Genomic DNA, 25,085 nt, shown 5'->3' with positions numbered 1-25,085 from the left:
AATGCTTCCTGTAGTCTTGTTTTCAAAAGTATTAATTTGAATAGCAAGTTCTTACTAGATAGTGCCAAGCTGTAAACACCATCCAGACCAGGTTAATTTAAATATTTTTTAAAAAAAATAGGTAGAATTTGAGACTTTGCTAAACTGAAATGAGCAAACTCCCATCCAAAGGGCACAGGTGAGGATTGTAGAGGCTTCTGAAGGTACCTGCCTGTTAAAACATAGCAATGTTTATTCAGGGTGACTCACTGTCTGCTTAGCTTGGCACAGAGCTGATCATGGTGTTTTCTCAGTATTGGATAATAAGAACTCTTTTTAGAAGTCATGTGCATGGTTTATTGTCAGACTGTAAAATGATAGGCCTGTATAAGTGAATCATGCAGGGAAGTCAGAAAGAGAAGCATGATGTTTCTTTTTGAGGGAGGGTGCTCCCTGGAGAGACCGTTTGGGTGGGGTTAAAATAACAAGTTTCCTCTCTCCCATCATCCTCAACAGATACTACCTGTTTGTCCTTTCATTTTAGTGTCTTTATGTAGGGGTTAATAGTCATTGTTGTGTTACTTATTAAATATTGACCTACTAATCAACTCTGCAGCTATCATAGGCCAGATTTTAAGTTGAGCCACATTTTTTTTGGTGATAAAACCTGGTTAGGGGTGCCTGGGTGGCTCAGTCGTTAAGCATCTGCCTTTAGCTCAGGTCATGATCCTGAGGTCCTGGGATTGAGCCCCACATCCGGCTCCCTGCTCCGCGGGAAGCCTGCTTCTCCCTCTCCCACTCCCCCTGCTTGTGTTCCCTCTCTCGCTGTCTCTCTCTGTCAAATAAATAAATAAAATCTTATTAAAAAAAACAACAACAACCTGGTTAAATATCTTTTCTGAATCCTTTTTGCAGAGAACTGATTCTGGGATGAACTTGGACTTTACATTGAAAGGACTGAAAACACAGATGTTGGTGAGGTTATATATGCCACGGCCAGGGGCAGCTAACTCTTTAGTTTTAAATGTAACTTGACTAGTGTATACAGATTAAATTCAGATGTCTGGTGGGAAGGATCGAGAATGAGTTTTTCCAAGAAGAAAGAATCAATTAGATAAAGGACATAATCACAGGGTATTAGGCTGCTAAGCGGCTGCAGTCCTTCTGTACAACCTCTAATTGCAGAGCAAGAAAGCAGGAGTGCTAATGCAACACTGGAAAACACAGTAAAAGTGCCACTTTCCCTTTGCTTTGTTTGGGGGCGGCTATAGGAAGTTTCAGTTAGGCTTAAAGTTGATGGAGGAGCCTCAGTGCCAAGAAAAGCATTCAGAGCAAAGGAAAAAATGCTGACATGTGGCCTACAAAACAAACAGTCGAGAGGAAGGAGCTAAGATTCTTTCTATTTGAAGAGAAAAATATAAATAACGTGATTTCAGGAAGAATTCTGAGGATACCCCTTCACCAATTTTATTAGGTGATTAGATTTTATATAAGTATCTTTAATAAGTACTTAAGGTTTCTTTAAATATACCATTAATTTGCTTGTATCAGTGTTTCCTTTTGAAAGGTGAATAAACCTTCTGATGGTTGAAACTGTGAACCTAAAGTTGTAAATGATGGTAAACATTTATAAGTGGGGAAGGTTAGTTTATCATTTGGACCTGAACCCACTGCCTTATTTTGAGGATGCACAGTTATATACTTACAAACAGATTCTTGAACGCAAGGGCTCAGTAAACATCATTCCCAGATCTCTCTGTCTACAGGTCCTCATGATCCTTAATCTCAGATGCCTCTCCTTTCTCCTTACTTAAAACACCCTCAACCTTGCCTGTAATATTCTCTTTATCCTGTTGAGTTACCCACTGACATGCATAGTCCCTCACCCTCCATAAGATATGCATTGCGAAGCACACAGATGTTGGCACACCTCAAAAGAGCATGCAGGCAGAGAGAAGATTCATGGTGCAGTGGGTGGGAGATTATGTGTGGAGATTGCCATGTGGCTGTTGTGAATGGAAAAATGGTTGGAAAGTAGATCTGAGAGGTGATGAGTTGAGAAACCATACATTACGGATAAGAATTAGTTGAGGGGTGATGCACTCTTCTTTTAATACATCTGTGGGCTGCTTGATCTGAGACCAGCCATAGAGACTATTAATAATCCTAATGAGTGGAAAAGGCTACAAGTGCTGATTCAGGTCAATTGAGAAGGATATTGTTATCCCATATTTGAATATAAGACTTTCTGAATCTAGAACGAATATTTGCATTTGTGCCGAGTTAAAGAATATTTGAATAAGGGATGGGAAGTGTTGTAAATATAAATGTTGCTGAAGTATTTTGAAGATTAGGAAAAAAGTGTTATAATAATTTTCAGAAGTAAAGGTGTCATAGTACCCATTTCGCCCTGCCATGTGGCATTTATCGATGGGCATTTATCAGTAACAGAGTTGGCTTTTACCTGACTCTCTTGCCAGTATGCTGGGCTCTGCTACACTCTTCTGTTTGCAGAAATGGCATCAGTTTCTCAGTTTCTTCTTTGCAGCAGGAATAGATCTCATTTTTGGTCTTTGAAGGAAGAACATGAGATTTGGAGATAGAGTTATACAATCCCAATATGATTTATTCTCTTTCATCTTTTATTATGTCCTTTGATTTATCATTACCTGCAAAATAAAAGCTAAAGTCTTAGTCCTGCCTTCAAAGTTCTGTGTTGGTAGTGCTCAGCTCTGGGTGAATATCAAAATAACACGAGAAACTGTTTAAAAATACCAAGCACAGGGTGGGATTTAGGCATCTGGATTTTTGTATCCACATTCATGAGGGATACCAACTTGTTTTCTTTTGTTGTAATGGATTATTGTGTTTTTGGTATCAAAATAATGCAGGTCTCATAAAAGATTTGGGAAGTGTTTCTCCTTTTTTTATGCCCTCAAAGAGCATAGAAATTGCAATTACTTCTTCTTTAAATGTTTAGAATTCACCAGCATTGCTTTCTGCATGAGGAGCTTTCTTTTTTGGAAGGCTTAAAAATACAGATTTAGTTTCTGTGATGGATATGGGCCTATTTAGGTGACCTGCTTGTTCTTGCATGAACTGTAATGGGGTTTTTCAAGAAGTGGTTTGTGTCCCATTCATTTAAGTTGTTGAATTTATGGACTTTATAATATTTCCTCATTTCTGTCATGTTTGTAGAATGCGTGGTTGATAACCCTTCTTTCATTCTTGATATTGGTAACTTGTGTCTTCTTTCTCTTTTTCTTTGTCAGTCTGGCTAGAGATTTATCAGTATTATTGACTTATTCAGAGAACCAGCTTTTGGTTTCATTAATTTTTCTCTGTTGTTTTTCTGTTTTTAATTTCACTGGTTTCTGCTCTTAAGCAGATTATTTTTTCCCTTTTGCTTGTTTTGGGTTTAATTTGCTGTTCTTTTTCTAGTGTCTTAAGATTACTGACTTGAGAACTGTCTTTTCTAGCATAAGCATGTTTAATACTTACAGACTGAAAAGTGCCCACCTTGCCATGCTTTCCTTTGGCTGCCTTCTTTCCACCCTGGACGCAACCAGTGTTCTATTTTTCAACATCCTTTCCCAGAATGCTGGATAGCATTATGGCAGTTATTTTATTCCATGCTTTGCCTTTTTTTTTTAACTTAGTAATTTGTATATAATTCTTTATCTTTCATATATTATTTTTCATTCTTTTTTATGATAGCATAAATAGCCAGTCTTCTATTAATGGGCATTTAAGGATAGGGCCTGGGTCTTGGTATTTTTAATATTTTTATTCTTTTTATGCATTTTATTATTAAAAATTTTATGCATGTGGTTTATATATCTTAAATGTCTTTTAACCTGTGGGTTTCCCTTTATTTTCCACCTTAAACCATTAGCTGGGTCCAGTAATGGTAACCTTCGCTTTCCCAGGATTTATTTTTTAAACAGTTTTTATTGAGAATTAGAAAATGCCTACAGAAAGATACTAAGATTAAGTACAGTGTAATGTAGCCCTGGGAAGCAGAACCATGTAGGTTCTCTGGCGGCTGAGGGACAGAGTACTGTCAGCACCCGGGAGCCCCTGGCGTGGTCCTTTCTGTGTCACCCCTTTCCTTTCTCCCAGAGGTAATCGATATCCTGATTTTTATGGAAACCTCTTCTAAGATTTATTTTTTACTTTCTTCTGGATATTCTCACATCACGAAATCGGTGTCTGCAAAAAAATGTTTGAGCAAGTTTACCTTAAAAAATGTTGTTCGCGGGGCGCCTGGGTGGCTCAGTTGGTTAAGCGACTGCCTTCGGCTCAGGTCATGATCCCAGGGTCCTGGGATCGAGCCCCGCATCGGGCTCCCTGCTCGGCGGGAAGCCTGCTTCTCCCTCTCCCACTCCCCCTGCTTGTGCTCCCTCTCTCGCTGTCTCTCTCTCTCTCTCTCTCTGTCAATTAAATAAATAAAATTAAAAAAATAAAAATTAAAAAAAATGTTGTTCGCTGTGCATCAGGGCTTCATCTACTGTTGGTGAGCACTTCCTCTTTGTTCTTGCTCTACTGGTCATCAGGCACAACTCCTCGCGCTCTGGACTTCAGGAATGTTCTCTCTTGTTGCTTCATCTTTCTGGGCCACTTTACTTCAGGATAGAAACCGCATCCATCATGGTTCTTAGCTGTAAGCAATAGAAACCATCTCTGGCTAATCTGTTAAAAGGATATGCGTGACCCACAGACTGTCTGAGAAGGTTGGGAAAGTGGGCTTGATGACCACACTGCCCAGAAAAATATCTCAAAATTTTGTCACAAAACTGGTCTCGTGAAGACACCTCTGCCACCTCTCTGGGGCACAGATATTGTTGCCTGTGCTCTGAATACCACTGCCACTGGGCTGGGGACCTGCCAGAGGAATCTGTCTCTGCTGTCTCAGGAAGCTGCATGTAACCCCTCCGGGTGCGGCCACCCTTGCAGGTGGACTCTTTGGAGTTCCTGCTTCTAAAAGCTAATCATTTTCTATGTGGGCTCGAATGGGTGCATCTTATTGGTGAAGCTTGGGGCATGTGCCCATGTCTTAGTGTTGAAGAAAAATGGGAAAGCAAACAGGTGAGGTTTTCTTTTTTTCCTTCTTCACACTTTGGTGGTGGGACATGTATTGGTCTCAGAAGATAGGGCATGCTTAAATATACACGTGGCATTTAGATGGTTGGTGACCAAAAAGAAATGTCCACTGTAAAAGTTCTGTATCAGTCTTAGAAATCCATTCCTTTTAATAGTTGTTCTTTATAGCTACTCATGTTGCTTATACAGTGCAGTAGGTATTTGACATGGGCATATTCCTTATGTTGGCAGGTGCCATAAAAGATATGGAGCAGTGTCTGCATTTCTAAAGAACTACATATTTAAAAACCCGGTCCTGGGGTGCCTGGCTGGCTCAGTCAGTAGACCATGCAACTCTTGATCTCCGGGTTGTAAGTTTGAGCCCCATGTTGGGTGTAGAGATCACTTACAAATAAAATCTTTAAAAGATAAAATAAAATAAAAACCCCATCCTAATTTTAGCTAATTGCAGGGATTCCTGTTTTATCTTATGAATAAACTTAATGAGTTGAAAATCAGACTGTAACAAACATTAGTATTTCCTGGAGATCTTTTCACTGTGAACCTTCAGGTTTATAGACCATTTGCCTTTTCCAGGTGTCATCTTACTGTATAAAAGTTTTGGAAAATGGAAGACGTTCTATTAGGATGATCAGTAAAGATAAATTAGGATGACACTTGCTTTTCAAAACCAAGATGATGTAGTTCTCATTATTGTAAAGCTATTTTACTCTTACTGTGACACTTTGTACACACAAGCTGTATAAAATGAACACAAAAGCCCATTGTTCATTTGCATGTGATGACTTCAAAAACTGGCTAGTGATGTTTTCACCTGCTGTGAACAAGGGCGTGCCTGGATGGATGGAGCAGTGGACACGTCGGGTCAGAGGGGCTTGCTGACATTGCTTTAGCTCTGCAGGTGATGTGCAGCACTGTTTTGGATAATTCATGTATGTTCTATATTTCATCTTTCCAGTCACTGAAAAACAATTCATATTACTATTCTTTCCCCTTCACTTTTCTCACAGTGGTAGTATGGGAAGATCTGAGACAGATAGAACAAGCTTCTTAGGATAAACACATCGTAACATAAGGTTGTCACAGAATGACAAAAACAAAGATGAATGTAAAATAAAATCTTTAGAGCAGTGTGTACCCTGTGGGTTGAGTACATAACAATAAACTATTGTTATCATGGTGGAAGGACACATTTCTGAATTATTCAGGCCAGGTGGTGCCTCAGTTTTTTTTTTTTTTTTTAAAGATTTTATTTATTTATTTGACAGAGAGAGAGTGAGAGAAGGAACACAAGCAGGGGGAGTGGGAAAGGGAGAAGCAGGCTTCCTGCCAAGCAGGGAGCCCGATGTGGGGCTTGATCCCAGGACCCTGAGATCATGACCTGAGCCGAAGGCAGTTGCTTAACCAACTGAGCCACCCAGGAGCCCCAGTAAAAACAACTCAGCTGTGGATTTCATAGGCTAAATTGATAGGAAATTTACTTCTGGTTCATCCATTTGGCCTCTGTGTACAGAGCCAGTAGAAATTTCTTTGCAGAATGTTTGTAAGCTCCTTTCCAAAAAACTCAGGTTTTTTGGAAACATATTTGAGGCCTTAATTCTGCAAAGGAAAAAATCCAAGGTTTCTAAAAATCCAAGGTAATATTGTATCATATAAAGGTAAGGGCCAGCTTATTAATTGCTTGATATGTAGTAATACCTTTGATTGCTTTTGTGGTTCCAGATAGCAATTGTTTCTAATATATTTTATTTTGCAGTGAGGGCCGAGGCAAGTTGACCGTATTTTCAGTTAAAACTATGTTAGCAACCATGTGTGGTGGAAAAATGCTGGACAAACTGAGATGTAAGTACTTCCATATTATTTGAAAGATTATATTTTCAGATCAGGACCTTTGAACAGTTTTAAATTAATGTTTTCAGAATTTTGGATGATGCTATATTGAACTTTTTTGTTTTTACTACATCATTCACTTTGTAGCAACTGGCTTGGAGTATGTAAGTTATGCCACCTACTGTTGAGGTGGAAAAATTGGTTCAACTAATTTGCTTAGTGTTTTTTTTTTTTTTTTAAATAAAACAATGAAACTAAAGAGATTCAGAACAGCAATGTTGACCTTGAAAAAAGTCTTTTAAAAATGCTTTCCATATTATCAAAAATTTTGCTTGCAGATGATTATGTTGAGTGCTTTTAGTTAGAAAATAAATGTGACTATTTTTACCAGGTTTGATCAAGATTAGCCCTCTTTAAAATAAATTTATTCTTCAACAGGTGATACTTGCTGTGATTAAATTTTTCCTTAGTAGCTTAGAGTTAAGCACAGTTATTTAGAAATTTAGAGCCTGTTTTTTTGTTCATTTTTCCTAAATTTTTTCCTACTGTTGGCCATTTTGTCATTTTACTGTTCCTTAGATATTGTAAGATTAAATGAACTCAAATGAGGTGAAATTCACAGTTATTGAATTTTTTTGCATATGGTTTTCATTTATTTATTAGTTACTAACTGCCTAAGATATGCCAAGCATTGTTCCAACTGCTTTACATATATTTTCTCACTGAATGCTTAAAATTTCTTTGAGCCGCAGGTGGTATATTCTCCATTTTATAGATGAGTTAACTGAGGGGGTGAAGCTGGGATTTCAACTCAGGCTCTCTAGCTTCATAGCCCTGTTCTAAGTTACTTTGTTGTACCCCATATACTAATGCTGTAATGGGAGGCACATTCGTGATACAGTACAGTGATCAAAGTGCCATGTTGTAAGGAAGAAACTCTGGCAGGTTTCAGGGAGGTGAGATTGAACGTCTGGGTTTTAATGAAGCGTTGAGATACCCTATGAATTGCTTTGTTGAAGAAACTGGGTCATCTGTCCTATAGCATTTCTCATGGACTGGATTTTGATGATTGCATCCCCCTGATGTTCTTCTGTGTCCTACATTTTTTGTGTTAATTGAAAGATATAGAGGCTTGGTCAGATTTAAGCACAGGCTTTTGGGCAAGATGACTTGATAGGTGCATTTATTTTCTGTGCTTTTTCTTAAATGTTACCATGACATTGGAAGCTGGAAAGCTGGATGGTTCACTGGATATAGATAAAAATATTCTAAAGGAAGGTCTTAGATAATGTTTGGTCAGCTGTTATCTGGTTTATCTTCATTTCAAAATCAGCTGCAGTGTAAAACAAATTTTTAGTAATAAAACTTCCAGCTTTATTAAATACTCTTCTGAATATTTTTCACATGGTATCTCAAAATATTACTCTTTTAGGCTGAAATTTCTTAGTATTTTCTTAATTCTAGCATGGTGTTTTTCTGAGGAAGATAATATAATATGGATGAAATTATATTTCATTCAAACACAAAGAAAAAGGAAAGCTGGAATTTTATCTGTTTTTAATGATGATGACACCAGGTAAAGAGCATACATTGCTATCTTTGTCAGTACTGGAGAAAGTGGCTGAAAAATGGAAAACTGATGATATAACCGCATTGTAGGTAACTCTGGAATCTGTAAGTTTCTATGATTAAATCTGCTACATTTACATTGAGCTGGGACCTGGCACATAGTAAGTGTCAAAATTTTGCCAAATATCAATTGTTGATTGAGTACGAAAATTATTGCAATTCTCTGTTGTAACTGTTAGAGAAAAAGTGCAAATTTTAGTATTGTGTGAAATATGGAAGGGATCCAGGTGATGGCAGGTTGTTTTTGTTTTGTTGTTTTTTTAACGTGGATTTTTAACTTCTTGGAGGAACACAAGTGACCAGTATTCAAGTGACACAAAGGACACGTGTCCAGGCCAACATGACATGTCAGTGTGCTCAGAATGCCAGATCATTGCACATCAGATATGGATTGATGAGATACCGGCCATGCTGGCTCACTAACTACCATGTTTATATCATGCAGATAGATTTAAAATCATCTTCATGTTCAAAATTACAGTTTCTTTACCATCTGTAGCTCTGTTTCATTATTTTTGTTGTACTAATTATCTTGGCTTGAGAATCAGATGTTTAACGTAAATAAAATTTTCAGGTATTGAAGCCTGTCTCCACTTCTTAATTTTAATCATCCAAAGTGGAAACCAGTTTACATGTGGTCTGTCCGTCTTGTTTTATACAGAGCTCATGAGTTATAATTTACATATTTTTCAAAGCTTAGGGATGTCATCCTCTGGTGCATTTGGGACTAACTGTGAGGCTCTGGGTTTCTTGTCCCTTCTGATGTTTTCAGACGACTGCTGTCTCGGTTCTTGAGCTTTTTGTTGGTGGTGGCTGCAGGGGTGATGGTGTGTGTGTCCCCTTTATCACTGGTAAATGTGATCAGTCTCTAGAAATCTCTCTTTTGCTTCTGATTTACATTTAATATGGAGAAAACATAAGCAAACTTCTGCGCATTCTATTTAAGGTATGGGTATAAGTGACGACTGGGGCTTTTGTAGTGGGATTGGCAGTTTGGCTGTTGTAGGAATCCTTTTCTCCCTGGCTTTCAGGTTGCAGCTGTGTCCTGCTTAGTTGAGATGGCTGAATAATAGCGTAGAGAAGGGAGCCAGAACACTGTACTGTAACATCCAGTGACATTTGCTCTCTTTCTTCTCTCGGCTTGTTCCACTGACTTTGGTCTCAGTTTCTCCATCTTCCTGCCCCTGACTGCACTTTCTGCTGTTACCTCTGTTAATGTTCCTTTTAAATGAGGCTTTCAGGTTTATGGAATACAACTTAGTGTTTCTACTTTTCTTCCTTTTATTTTGATCTTTCTGCATTTTACCTCTTATTTTAGATTTCTTTTTCCTGTAATTTTCTCCCCTCCCCCTTTTTTATTTGGTATATTTTTTGTTTGCTTGTTTTGGGGTCAAGATAGCATTTAGAACAACTTAACCAATATTTGTACTGTAAGCTTGAACCATTTCTTGATTAGATTTTTCAGGTCTCTCTTAAGACAGTTTCTGTCCCCAGCTAGCACTCATTTATAGAAATAATTCACTGTTGTGGCCATTAGGGACTATATGCTAGATTCACAGTTAACTTAGGGTCAGATTCTAAATACCAGTGATTTAAAATCAGAATACAGACTTTAATTATAAGCATGATCAAAACAGTAATGTCAGAAACCCTAAAAAATAACTCAGAGAACAAAATTTACAGACTGTAAAGCCCATTATTTATGATTTGTCATTTAATTGTCATTTAATTTATGTGATTTATTTATTTTGTCCATTTCTGCTATTCGTTTTCTAGGAAACTTAGTCTCTTATTCAGACCTCATCTATCTTGCATTAAAAGATAGGAGCAGATGATTCATGTAGTTTATTTTTAAATTCTTTAAAAACTTGGTGTAACCATTTTGAAGAACAGTCTAACAGTATGTATCAGGAAGGCCATAAAAATATCCATATCCATTGACTCAGTCTATTTGTTGAGTTTACCTGGGGGAATTAATCAGAGTGCACTCTAAATTTTATGTATATTTGTTACGACATTTTTTATAATATGCAAAAACTTGAAAGAGCTTTAGTGTCCAAAACTCAGAGCTCAGTTATAGCTCGGGATAACCTCATGACTGAATATAATGTCCTCAAAAACGTGTTTCAGATCAAAATGCATAAATGTAATATAGTTTTAGAGAAAAATTTTTTATGCACATAGAAAAGGAAATAGTATACCAAAATGATAACAGGTGTTTTTTTCTGGATTGTAGCATAAGAATGTTTTTGTAATAATATTTTGCATGTTTCTGATAGACCACACTTTGAGTAGCTGAAGAAGAGATGATCTGAGGTGCTGTTTGTGCCCAGAACTGGCAGTTCTCACTGACATTTCAATTGCTTGCTTCCTTGCAGACTGTAGAGGGGCCATCCTTTGCAACTATAAACAGATTCACCTGTTCGAAATTTAGCCTCCGCTGCAATCATAGTCTTTTCACTGCCTGTCACTGCAGAGTTACCTTGGCTGGTTTCTGCTAACCGTGCCTTCTCGTCATTAGACAGAAATGACTCTTCAATCTGAATGAGTGATGTCCACATTTGCATTTCGCATATAAGCAAAACGTTCTAGAACTGGAAGCAAGTAAGAGATAAGTCCCAAATAAGTATTTTATCAGTAAGAAGAAAAAGAAAAACAAAACCAAGGGAGGCCTTGAGACTTGTCTGAAGTAGTTAACTGACTGAGTCAGCTCTACGGAGAGGCCCAAAGCATGCTGACTCCCAGCCTTCAGCCTCACTCTGACTCAGTGAAGGATGTAGTAATATTCATGAGTTTGGGAATAAAATATTCACTTGGATTTGGTTACGTACAGGTACTTACAAACATGCAGATGTATGTACATGTTTTTGTGGGTTAGATTACTTAGTTGGCAGAAAGATGATCGGCGGGAAGAGTCAGTTGCCAGAGAAAGCTAACATATAAAAGAAAATGGTATTCTGTTTATTGACGTGACTCTGTTGTAAACAACCCCGTCATCTTGCAAAAGCATGTGATTGGTTACATGGGGAGAAAGAAAGAGTGGATAGATACAGTGAATAAAACCAGGATCATTATCACCAGAAAAAGAAAACAAAATTGAAACATATGTGATGATGGTAGAATAGTAGCATTGTTTTGCCATTATGCAAAGAACAGAATATATTTTAAAGTGTGTATACATAAGCATTTAGGGACTTGATTGTGGGTATTTCACAAGGGAGAAAACCTACATTTGTATCTGGAAACAACTAATGGGGAATTAGCGTACCTTTTTTCAGAGGTGTATAAATAGAAGGAGAATTACTGGGGAAATTAACCAGCGTTCTGGGGAGTAATTTAGTCCCTTAATGCCAGAAGGGTTGAGGGCTTTAATTAGAGGATTAGTTTAATTTTTTATTAAATTCATTGTCTTATTTATTTCTTTGGTAATATCTTTTTATTTGTGTATAGTAAATCACACTAACTTTCATTGTTATACTTCATTTAAGACAAAAAAATTAGCAGTAATTTTATGCCATTTTTCTTACAGATAAAAGAAGCCTAATCTTTAAAATATATATATGTGTGTGTATATATATATATATATGTATATATATACTGTTGTAAAACAGTAACTCAGGAAGTAATCAATTACTTCACTGTGCTTTCAATTTGGGGTCTAGCAGTATTTCTCTTATTAAATCAAACAAAGAAACATGTTTCTGCTTGTCTCTTGTAAATGTAATATGGCCCTATTATGTTATAGTTTCTTTTTAATGAATTTTTAAAAAATTGATTACTCTAAATACATTTTATGACATGGTAACCAAGTGTAACAGAAAATAATACTTTTTTGAAGGGGGATGTTGGTCATTTTATTATCCAGTCACTCCCTTTTATTGTTCTGAATGAGTCAGGTGTAGATTTGTCAGTGCAGTGGATACGTAGATGTTTTGTGATTGTGAAACTGTAGATACTTGTATTTATGTACTTGGTAGCATTAGTTTCCCGTCTTGAATATTTCCACCTTTTAGTTAGTGAGCACAACCTAATCACATGCTAGTTTATCAGTTTATTCATACACTGAGTGGCAACAAAAAAGTTAACTAACAGTGGCTGAAACACATTGGGATTAATTTTTCTCCTGTAAAAATAAGTCCAACGGCTGGTAGGTCAGAGTCGGTACCATGACTGAAGGGTGTTGTCCGAGACTCAGGTTCCATCGTCATGTCCTGCTCTGCCATGTGGCTTTCCTCCTTACGATCTTAAGTGATTGCTGGATGGGCCTCACATTCCCTTTCCAGGCGGAAAGAGGAAAGAAATGCCTCTCTCAGGAAAGCAGAAGCATTCCCAGAAATCCAGTTGAGGGTTACATGGTGCAAAAGAGACACAGGGTTCAGCTGGGAAGCAAGCAGGGGAAAATAGATATTGAGTAGTTACACACCTCACCACATCCCATACTGACCCTTTGTTGTCATTCAGGTTATTTTCCTCATTATAAGAATAGCACCCAGCTCTTTAAAAATGAAGTCACTATGCGCTCCCCTCCTTAAGGGCATCAGTTTTTCATATAATTGGCAATATCTTCCAAGCTCTGTATCTTGAGCTGTGGCCCAGTACTCCGGTTCTAACTGCCTGCGGGGTGGTTCTACTTGGACATTTGCTGGTTGGTTCCAATATACTTATGTACAAAGCTAAGTATCTTTATCTTCATTTTCTTTTTTTCAGTCAGGATTGTCAGCATTTTCCCATACTAGAAACTTAGAATAATCCTAACTTTTTTTTTTAAGATTTTATTTATTTATTTGACAGAGAGAGACAGTGAGAGCAGGAACACAAGCAGGGGGAGTGGGAGAGGGAGAAGCAGGCCTTCTGCTGAGCAGGGAGCCCGATGTGGGACTCGATCCCAGGACCCTGGGATCATGACCTGAGCCGAAGGCAGACGCTTAACGACTGAGCCACCCAGGCGCCCTAATCCTAACTTCTTAAATTCCTTTATTCCCTAATCCAGTTTGCCATCAGCCATAGTTTCCTGCATTGAAATATCTTGGAGGTGACCCTGGCCCCCCCTACCCCCACACTGTCACTGCTGAAGTTCACACACTCGCTACCTCATTTGTGCATCATTCACAGGGTTTACTAGCTGATTTCCCCAATCCTGTTCTTCCTCTTTTGTCCATTCTCCTGGTCACTAACAGTCTAATTTTATTAAAACTTAGTTTTCTTAAATATTTCTCCCTTATGTAAGAGTTTTTAAGCCAAATTCAAAGTGCTTTCCTCTTTCAAAGCTTTCTTTCATACCAGATACTTTTCTTATTCTGTCTTTATTTCCCTTTATTTCTCAATCTAAATTAGCTTTCTTGTTGAAGAATGCACTCAGTGCACTGTTTCCTGCTTACCTCCCCTAACAAATACAAGTGGCCTTAGAAAGTTTCCTCCTCTTCTCTGGTTGTGTCCCCCAGCCCCCACCTCCAACCTGTTTTGATCTCATCATTCCAAGTTCTACCTTTCAAGGCCTAGCTCGTAAATTCCTTTCTTTTCGATCTTTCTTGACAGTTCCTGCCTCTGTGTTTTTGTAGCTGTTCTAAACTATATTTTTTATTTTTATTTTTTTAATTAATTTTTTATTTTTAAAGATTTTATTTATTTATTTGAGAGAGAAAGAATGAGACAGAGACACCATGAGAGGGGGTAGGTTCAGAGGGAGAAGCAGCGGGGAGCCCGATGCCGGACTCGAACCCAGGACTCCAGGATCATGACCAGAGCCGAAGGCAGTCACTTAACCAACTGAGCCACCCAGGTGCCCTGTTCTAAACTATATTTTGAAGAAGCTGTGTGGTATGATGGGATTGCTTTGAGGTCAGAGAAGTAGAACTTCAGATCTTGACTTAGCTACTTACCAACTTTTTAGTCATAAGCAAGTTAACCTTTCTAAGCTAGTTTCTTTATCTTTACAATTTAAATAATTACATGTACACACATACACCTTTTTGTGAGTGTAAAATGAGGTAATGTTTAGTAACGTATAGTAGCACTTAGTATTAGGGATTATAGCTTGAAAACAAAAACCCAGGATGATAGTGTCTTAAACAAAGTTGAAGTTTATTTTTCTCTTATATAAAAGAAGTCTAGGGTTAGGTAGTCCAGGGCTGATACGGTAGTTCATCTGGGACCTAGGCTTTCTCTACCTTAGTTTTCTACCCTTCTAGAGTATCAAAATTGCAATTACCACATAGTCCAAGGTGGCTGCTGCAGCTCCAGCCATCATAACTACATTTCAGATAGCAAAAGGAGGAAGAGCATGAGGGGGGAAAAAGGGCCTGCTTCCCAGCTTAGTCAGCTTTCTTTAACCAGCTTTCCTGGAAGTCCTTCACAACCATTCTAATGATAGTCTCATTGGCTAGTACTTAGTCACATGACCACCACTTGCTAAAAGGAGGCTGTACATTTTGGTCTCTTGGTTATTGGGTACATTGTTGCACAAAATAAAATTAATGTTCTATTACTAAGAAACAAGGAGATAATTAATGTTGGGTGGCTATAGGCAGCCTCAGCCATGGTTACTTGTAACTTTGTGTGCTTGACAAATAGTGAGGCTTGACAGGTATCTTTATGCCTCTATTCTTTCTGTTCCACCTAGTGTCAATTTAGTGCTTTATTTCTCTTTGCTTCAGATGTATCTTATTTTTCAGCTACATTGAAAGTTTCTTGGGGGATAAAGACTGTATATCATAATTCTTTGTAGTGTTTCATAACACCTAACAGAGTGCTTGGCATTTGGACCACACAGTAGGAACTTAGTATGTATTAAGTAGCTGATTTTATTTTTCAGTAGGACCACATAGTTCTTTTAGCCTCTCATTGAATCTCCCCACCCGCCATGAGTATTTAGTACTTTTTCTTCAACTTCAAAGTAGCAGCTATCTAGAGAGGATGTACTGCAGGTTTTCATTCCTTTGATAATTTCCTGTTTCTAATGCCTAAAAAGTTACTCCATGGAGTTGATATTCTAATGTTTTATCTTTCTTTGGTTAATGTATCTAAAATGTATTTGTTTTACACCTAGTGCTTCAGGATAAATACCTCAGATTAAACCTAAGGAATAATGCATATTTGTATGTAACACATATCAATTACATATATATTTCTAATACACTTATTCATTATGAATATGTAGAATAAGACTTTTCAAAATGCCACTTTTGGCAAAGCCTCAGGAAATGATTTTTCTGCATATTTAATTCACTCATTTGTAAGGAAGCTCAATGGTTTGAAAAAAAAGCTTAGGTCACATTTCTTTGTCATAGTGATTTTGAGCTGCTAGTGATTTTTCTTTTTCTCCCCGACCATGGATGAGAAGAGAGGAAGAACTAACTGGAGAGAGGAGACTCTCTCCAAGAAGATAAAGAAAGAGTAAATACTGGCAATTTCTTTCCCATCTGCTTGAGTCAGACTTTATGGTAAAAATAAGATCTTACAGTATCAAAGTATCTTGGGATAGAAGAGTTTATAGGAGTTCTTTTTATTCTACTTTGGAACTCACTGAATGGAAAATTTTAAACATGCTTTGTGCTTCCTTCAAATTTATTCCTTCACAGGTATTCATTACATTATTAGCATATGAATATATAAATATAATACAATCTCATACCCCATAACCAGTGTGCTAATATGTTCATATACCCAAACATGTGTATGTCTTATAGAAACACATATATAAATTTTAAGAGATAAAAGCATGCTGCTACAAATTCTTCTTGGAACAAAGTTAGTTATAAATAAAATAAAAACCTTATCATCGAATTATGCACACTCAAAAAGAGTAGGTAGGTGGACCTACAGAAATGGTTATTTGGTTTGATGTTTAGATATATATTAAACATGTGGGAGAGAGGGGCCTGGTCAATAAGTAACTATACAGTGTTAATAAGGAGAATACATATTAACTAAAAATCATATTAGCGTTATGATAATTTTTAATGTTCCTTTTTGACTTATACAAATGACATAGAGTCATTTATTTATAAAAAGTTGATATTTCTTTCTAGTTTGACTTTATTTGGTTTTGTTCTCATAGATGTTTTCTCCCAGATGTCAGATTCCAATGGCTTAATGATATTTAGCAAGTTTGACCAGTTTCTGAAGGAAGTTCTGAAGCTCCCAACAGCTGTCTTTGAAGGGCCATCTTTTGGTTACACAGAGCACTCAGTCCGCACCTGTTTTCCACAGCAGGTAAGGACAGTTTTGTAAAATATAGGACTAGAAGAGCGCTCATTCATCCCTCCACCTTGTGTCCGATTTCACCAGATTGCTTCTGGTCTAGGGACATAAAGTCTTGAATAGGAGAGAAAAAAGAGCTGTAAGGGGGAGCGGCGTGAGAAAGAGGATGTATAAAAAAATTCACCTGAGAATTCTGGTTTGGGGGAGAGAGGAGTCTTTCCTGAAAAATGATAACATATGAAATATTTTAAACTACTAACATTTTAAAGAAAAGTGTTTAAGATGAAGTGTTTATATTATTGCTACTGGACATATATTACTCTCCTGAATGAGTTCTTTAGACTGTGAAATACAGGAATTTTGTTATAAAACTCTATACAATACCGGACCTTTTTTTCCTGAGCACTGAAGACAAGGAACGCTACACAACTCCCAGCTGCCAGTTCAGAGTCCCTCAACGGTACACTGCCGTTTTCATGTGAAGAAAAGATAGATTGGGTTTCTTCTTTATTTGTGTGTCCTTTTGTGATCCTGCCTTTGAGGTTGTATGTGTGAATTCCTGAGGTCTTAACTGTGCCTCAGATAACTCCGAGCAGGATGGACACTGATTGTAATGTCATTTATTCAGGTAGACATGAGGTAAACGGAGCTTCATGCTAAACTCAGAAATTATGGAAAGTGGGGAATTAAGAAAAATTAAGAAAAAGTCTGTGTTAAAACTAATGAGTAAAAGATTAATGGAAGTAGGATATTGACATAGTCTGAGAGTATCTCCTCAGAAGATGTTTATTAATTATAAAAGGAAACATAGTAAACTTAGACAATTTCTATGTTGTAATAGAGAAACCTGTCAGATCCACATTAACCAAGTGATCAAAGTCCCTGTCACCAGTAAAGGGGACAGACTGATATCCCTGCCTCCCAATAGGATGCACTGAGAAGTACCCAGTATCACTGCTGCGGTACTTGGGCCAGAAAAGCACAACCTGAGTCTCGTATTCCTTTTTTTTTTTCCCCCATTTTTTTATGTTTGATTTTATTTTTTACAGTTTTATTGAGATGTAATTGACATAACACTGTAAAAGTTTAAGGTGTACAACATAATGATTGGATATTTGTATATATTGCAAAACAATTATCCACCATAAATTTAATTAACATCTGGTGTGAGTCTCATTTTGAGGAAACATCTGACAAACCCAAATGAAGGGATTTCTACAAAATAACTGGCCTATGCACTTTAAAAATGTCAGTGTCATGAAAGACAAAAAAGACTGAACTGTTCTGTTACAAGAGTCTAAAGAGAGAAAAAAAATGCAGTTTATGATCCAGGATTTTCTTTTGTTATAAACTATAGGACATTATTGGGACATTTGAAAAAAATCTGAATAAATTTTGAAGACTAGATAATAGTATTTTGTCAATAAATGTTAATTGACTGATTTTGATATTTGTATTAAATTAAGAGAATATCCTTGTTTTTAAAAAATGTGATCTGAGATATTTAAGGGCAAAGGGTCATCCCTTCTGGGGTGTTAACATTTGAGGAATCTGGGTAAATGGGAAGTTTTTGGGTAACCTTCTTACAATCTTACAGTCTAAAATTATTTAAAAATAAGTTAACATATAAAAAGAACAAATCTAAAGGTTTGAGAACTGGAAGTACATTGTAAACTAGATCCTCCTGACCTGTGATACTTTGATTCACAAGAGCCAAAACCAAGCACACACATACTTTTTTTTACATTTAAAGTTAAGAATTCCTATTTATCTGAATTCAGACTTTCAAACAATATTTTACAGTTTGTTTGGAGATTACTCATTAGCTTTAGCACCAAAAGTGATACCCATAATACTGGTGAGTTATTTTTACCAAGTTCTGAGGGGATGTTCTTCCCCAAATTTGTATGCACTTGGGCTGTTTGTTTTTGTGGAAATTTGTCTTCATACGTTATTTTTTTTCCTCTGTGTAAATGACAATATCAGCTTTTAGCATATTAAAAATAGCTGTGTGCTTCACTTTATTCTAATAAAGTATAGTTTGCACTTCCCGTCCCCACCCTGAATATGCATTTTTAAATGATGTGAGGCTGTCCATACGTACCCTGGTACAGGAGTGTACTGCAGGTATAAAATGCCTGGAAGCAATGTGAGTGAGGGTGGGTATGATAAAGAAACTGCAAACATTTTTCATTTAGCACTCATCTCACTGCTGCTACTTTCGTAGTACCATTTCATCAAATGGTACTATACAGTACTCGGGTAATCTTGTATAAGACGTACATGTGGCTTTTCACACAAGATGCTTCCTGGAGGTCAGGCTAAAAGTTGATCAAGTTCTGGAATGCTACTATTAAGTGTCAGAATGGGGAAGGCAAATTTATATAAAGGCGTGTCCATAAAGAACAACATCTGACCAGTGGATGACAATTATGTGGTGTGCTAAACCCAAAGTAACCTTTGATCTACTTGTAATCTGAGTACTATGATGAGACTCTAGTATTGCAGCAGAAGTTTGAAATGTCGAAGAATATACAAAAATTTCCAACTGTTAATCCTAAGAATGCTATCTAGAATTCTCTGGATTACCTTATGCCTTTATTATGAAGCCTTTGAACTCAAAGCTGACTGTTGCTTCTTATCTGCTTCAGATTCTTAGAAAAAACTCAGTCTTTGTTTTTTTTTTTTAAGATTTCATTTATTCATTTGAAAGAGAGAGAGAGAGAGAGCATGAGTGGGGGGGGCGGAGGGAGAGGCAGAGGGAGAGGGAGAAGCCAGCTCCCCGCTGAGCAGGGAGTCTGATGTGGGGCTCCATCAATGCCTGTGGAGATTTAGTTGTGCTGTAGTAGTGTTGCCGCTGTTTTGTTAGCCCTCTGTCACAAGGCTGCCTAGGTTCTTAGGTTTGTGCCAGCCCTGTTTTTCTCATATACCTTATTTTTTTTATTTTTTATTTATTTATTTTTAAAAAGATTTTATTTATTTATTTGACAGAGAGAGACACAGAGAGGGAACACAAGCAGGGGGAGTGGGAGAGGGAGAAGCAGGCTTCCCGCCGAGCAGGGAGCCCGATGCGGGGCTCAATCCCAGGACCCTGGGATCATGGCCTGAGCCGAAGGCATACGCTTAACGACTGAGCCACCCAGGTGCCCCATACCTTATTATTTTTAAAATCCACAGTTTTGCAGTATGTGCAGTTTCCCAGTAATGTGTGCATTGCATTACAGGAGAAATACTTGAATTTTTTTTAAAGATATGAAGAAAATTTACATATTTGTTTATTTTTATATAGCTTGAATTCTTTTTTGAAAAACAATTTTGCAAACTAATCCAAAACAAGAGATGTTGGTCTTACATAGTTTTAAAAACACATCAAAAATTAAAAGCATTTATAAATTAATTCAGCAGAACACATCAACTAGAATAGCTAAAATTCAGACTGACACCAAATGCTGGTGAAGATTTGGAGCAACTAGAACTCTCATACAAACCACTTTGGAAGAGGCTCTGGTGGTTTCCTACAAACCTCAACAGATACCTACCCATGATCTGGCAATTCTACTCTTAAGTTTTTCCCACATGAAATAAAAACTTATATCCACAAAAAGTTTTACACGGATGCTTTTATCAGTCTCAGAAGCATCTGAGGTGTCCATAATAAACCACTGGAGTAAAGTTAATTCAAGAAACAATATGTCTAGAATTTGCTTCAAATTAATCCAGACTGAAGGAAGGGTGAAGGCATAAATTAAAATTAGTCATATGGGGATGCCTGGGGTGGCTCAGTCAGTTAAGCAGCTGCCTTCAGCTCAGATCATGATCCCAGGATCGGGATCGATTCCCACATTGGGCTTCTTGCTCAGCGGGGAGCCTGGTTCCCTCTCTGCCTGCCACTCCCCCCCAGCTTGTGCTCTCTTTCTTTCTGACAAATAAAATCTTTTTTTTTTTTTTTAACACTTGTGACATTAAGAATTTATTTAGGTCGTAATATTTTCACATTGTTTTTAATCATTTGCAATGTTCTGAGTGACACATTTAAACATTTTTTTAAAGACATGAGATAATGGTGTGTTTTTTTGTTTTTTGTTTTTTAAGTACAACCACAACTATAAAGTAGAGGAACTTAAGAAGACAAAGACCAAATCTGCTCATACACAAGATGGGGCAATCTAATACACAGCACAATGACAAATAAAATCTTAAAAAAAATTAGTCATATGTTGAGAATTGTTGAAGCTGGATGACAAGCATATTATACTACTCTCTCTATTTTGGTAAATTTAAAAAAATTAATAGAAAAATTAATTCTCGTTGTAAATTTGTGATCGTGATTATTGTCTGAATAAAGCACAGTGTTAACATAGCACCTCACATCTAATATTTTGGTGGGTAGACCAAATATATTGATTCTTTCACTGGTTATTTATTGTTAAAGATTTTATTTATTTGAGAGAGAGAGTTTGTGTGGTGGGGGGAGAAGCAGAGGGGGAGGGATAGGGAGAGAATCTCAGGCAGACAACACTGAGCGTGGAGCCGAATGTAGGGCTCGATCCCACAACCCTGAGATCGTGACCTGACCCGAAACCAAGAGTCAGATGCCTAGTGAACTGAGCCACCCAGGTACTCCTGATTCTTCAATGGTTATAAACTAACAAACTGACTTTAGAGGCTTAAAAGTTATTAAAAACAAGCAGTGAATAGCAGTATTTTAAATTTCTCCCCAGTTTTTCTAAACTTCAAAATTTGGTGATGAATTCTATTTCTCCTTAAAAAGATGATTGCTATTTGTTGTATTATTTCTTAGGCTTGTATTGACTTTAGTTTGAAGTGTTCAGTCCACCCTGCAGAAGATTTTATTTATTTTTTATTGTTTTTTAAATGTGTGATTTTTTTTTTAAAGGAGGAGGTGGGGCAGAGGGAGAGGGAGAGAGAGAATCTTCAGCAGGCTCTATGCCCAGCATGGAGCTCATCGCGGGGCTCGATCTCTCCAACCCTGAGATGCTTAACCGACTGAACCACCCAGGCATCCCTCACCCTGCAAAGGATTTTAAATTTGATGTCTGTCTTTATGGAAGACTAAATAAGTAGAGTAGGGGAGAGAGGGAGGAGAGAGGGAGATGGGGAAGTAGAGGCAATTTTTCACTCAGTGTTGCAGGGCTCTTCTTGATTCAGAGGGTGGTGGGAAGTGGGTAGTGGTGGGATTACATTATTACCGGTGGATTTTTCAGAATAGCAACAGTATTTCTCATGCCTGGAGATGTCCTCTGCTTATACTTTGACTTCCGCTATATGCCAAAATGACTTTTCTTCCCACTGTATCTTTGAAGTGAGATATTTTCTGGATGTTCTGACCTCGTTTTCCTGGACGTTGAATAAAGTTTGCTAAGAATTGCCTGGCACATGTATATGTGTCTTTCATAGGAATTCTAATCAGGCAGGTTTTACTGTCTCCATCAGCAGTCCCTCATGACCATGATAATCTAGTTGGCTTATTGCCACATTTCACTGATTTGAAGACATTCTTTCACACCTTAATGTCTCTGATACCAAGATACCTCCTATGGCCAGTGGCATCTTACAATTGCAGTTGGCCAGGCAGTGGTTATGATCGGTTGTCTTTTCTTGCACACGTGTGAACTTGGTCAGAGCTGTTCCTGGGTTGTTATTTCAGATGAATTATGCCCACGTTTGATACCGCATGTGTTGTCATTTCAAATGATACCGGTTCACACTGACATGCCAGTAACCCCTGACCTTCCCTCTCTTCAGCAGAGGCCCTCATATTTCATATCCCATCCAAAATAGCCCTTCTTCTTTGATGCTCTGAATCTCTCAATGTAGGATTAATTAATTGTTCCTCTTCTGCATTCCCATGGCATGTTATATCTAGCTCACTTATGCCCTTCAACTTTATAGCCCTGTGGAAAATGATTGATGCTTACTAGAAATATGTTGGATTAAATGATTTAAATTAAATATGGCATGAGAAAGTATCTTTGGCTTGAATTCTAATTCAAAGCTTAAACCTCATGGCTGTACCTGCAACGTTGTTGTTTTCATTGATATTTTTATTCCATGATTTTCTCAAATGAAACAGTCTTTGCAATGAGGAAAATAGAGTGTTTCAGGAGTTCTGATGTTTTCCCCATCTTTTAGCTATATTAAATAAAAATATCTCTAATAAATAGCGTAGCAACATTATATTGTGTCATTACAAAGTGATTTTCTTTTTTCTTTTTTTTTTTAAAGAATTTATTTATTTATTTGACAGAGAGAGACAGCGAGAGAGGGAACACAAGCAGGGGGAGTGGGAGAGGGAGAGGCAGGCTTCCCGCCAAGCAGGGAGCCCGATGCGGGGCTCGATCCCAGGACCCTGGGACCACGACCTGAGCCGAAGCCGGACGCTTAACGACTGAGTCACCCAGGCGCCCCAGTACTTTAATTTTCAAAATAAATCTGTGATATGGACAAATTCAGTGTCTAATAATATCAAAAGTTTGGCCCATAGCACAGGTCCTATAACCAGTTAATGTTTATTTGCCTTGGTCAGACAGAAAATTTCTAACTCTGCACAAAAGTTTGTATAAAAATGTTTTTAATCCAGAAGATTTAAAAAAATGTTTTTAAGTTTATTAACTATATGTCATACATGGTTTAATTGATTATCAAGTAAGTTAAGGCAATGGATAAGAAATACCTGTTGCCCATAAGGAAATAAGACATTTTAACAGAAATGACGAGTTTGGAAATTGCACCTGTGATGATCCAGTGCTAAACTAACTTGTTTTCTCATGTTATTTTAGTGATACTGGATTTCTCATTTTTAAGCGATGGTCCCTGTCCCCCTTTAAAACGGAAAGTGTAGTCATGGGTGGAGGGAAGGAGGTGAGAATGGCTCTAGGGTAATAGTTGTCAGTATTGAGGCTTAGAATAACAAGGGCTGGGAGGTAGGTGACCAAAAACATGCTCACTTCCAAGAAAAAAATGAGTACGCACGAGGATAGAAACAGCCTGTTTTATAGAGGAAGGCAGAGATAAATCATGTTGTCTCTGCTCAGTGGATCAGGCAGCTGTTAAAATGATTAGAAATGAATACCTGGTTGCAAAACAATATTTAATAAAAAGTTAAGTGAAAAAACATCATATATTTTTGTCTGCCCTGTGTACATAATTACATAGAAGCATACATACATTTGGAGAGAAATACAGCAAAATGAGAATTGTGGGAAGGTGCATTTTTTGCAATTTTATTATAGTTTTTGTTATAAATATCATTGTGCTATAAAAGTAAGGAGAAATGCAAAGGATGTGTTCAACTTAAGAAAAAAAACCAAAATAAAACAAAAAAGGAGAAAAAAGAGCCAACCTGTCTTCCACGTAGTTATTTACCGAGTCATGGAATTTTGAGCTGGGAATTCTATCTCAGCTATTCTCAAACTTTTTGGTCTCAGGACCTCTTTACAGTAAAAATTACTGAGGACCCCAGAGAGCTTTTGTTTATGTGGGTTATACCTATTAGTATTTCTATACTAGAAATTAAATTTGAGAAATTAAAGATATTTATTGTCATTTAAAAATAGCAATGATAGGATGCTTGGGGGCTCAGTTGGTTGGGCGTCCAACTCTTGATTTCAGGGTCATGAGTTCAAGCCCCGTGTTGGACTTCACGCTGTGTGTGGAGCCTACATGAAAAAAAATAACAATGATAAACCTGTTACATCTTAAATAATATACTTTTATGAAAAATATATATTCCAAAACAAAAATATTTAACAAGCATGCTATGGTTTTACATTTTTGCAAATTGCTTTAATATTTGGCTCAATTGAAGACAGCTGGATTCTCCTATCTGCTTCTCCATTGATTCTGTTGTGATACTTCGTTTTGGTTAAAATATGGAAAGAAATCTGACCTCACACAGGGAGGAGTTGGAAAAGGGAGGAATGCTTTAGTAGTTTTTTCAGATGATTGTGAATATGCCACCTTGCTTCTGGCACACCCCACTGGAAGCCTATGAGAGACTGAAATTGAAAAGGGCAAATAATGTCTCAGAATTGTTATGAAAATAGTTCTCGCCTCATGGGCTCCTTGAAAATGTTTTAGGGACCTACAGGGCAGCTTCTGACCACACTTTGAGAATCACTGCTCTACCCTTTCAGAGGTGAGAAAACTGAAACCAGAATGTCAAATGATTTTCCCCAAATTACATGGTTTATGGAAGACAGGGTACTTGGACACAGTTCTTCTGGTTTCATTCCTCATGCTTTTGGAGGACTTCACATTACAAAATGACCTTAGGACAACTTTTGTAAACTGACCCTGAGTGTTTTTTAATCAGGGTCTTCTGA

The 25,085-nt window shown here is 37.3% G+C and overlaps 1 protein-coding gene across 18 annotated transcripts in view; it reads left to right on the top strand.

Annotated features, from left to right (window-relative positions):
- Positions 1-25,085, top strand: part of DTNB (dystrobrevin beta) — a 217,428-nt gene that overhangs the window by 37,823 nt on the left and 154,520 nt on the right. For 17 of the 18 annotated variants that reach the window (XM_073897095.1, XM_073897094.1, XM_073897104.1 and 14 more), the window contains 2 exons: positions 6,839-6,924; positions 16,598-16,752. In XM_073897095.1, the coding sequence (XP_073753196.1) occupies positions 6,839-6,924; positions 16,598-16,752 (241 nt within the window). The remainder of the gene's footprint in view (positions 1-6,838; positions 6,925-16,597; positions 16,753-25,085) is intronic. The other variant, XM_073897090.1, reaches the window with a different exon arrangement.

Source organism: Callorhinus ursinus, unplaced genomic scaffold (assembly GCF_003265705.2).
Source record: "Callorhinus ursinus isolate GAN/ISIS: 27379988/994484 unplaced genomic scaffold, GSC_fseal_2.0 scaffold10, whole genome shotgun sequence".
In the NCBI taxonomy this organism is placed as follows: Eukaryota; Metazoa; Chordata; class Mammalia; order Carnivora; family Otariidae; genus Callorhinus; species Callorhinus ursinus.
This window is presented reverse-complemented; position numbering and strand designations above follow the sequence as displayed.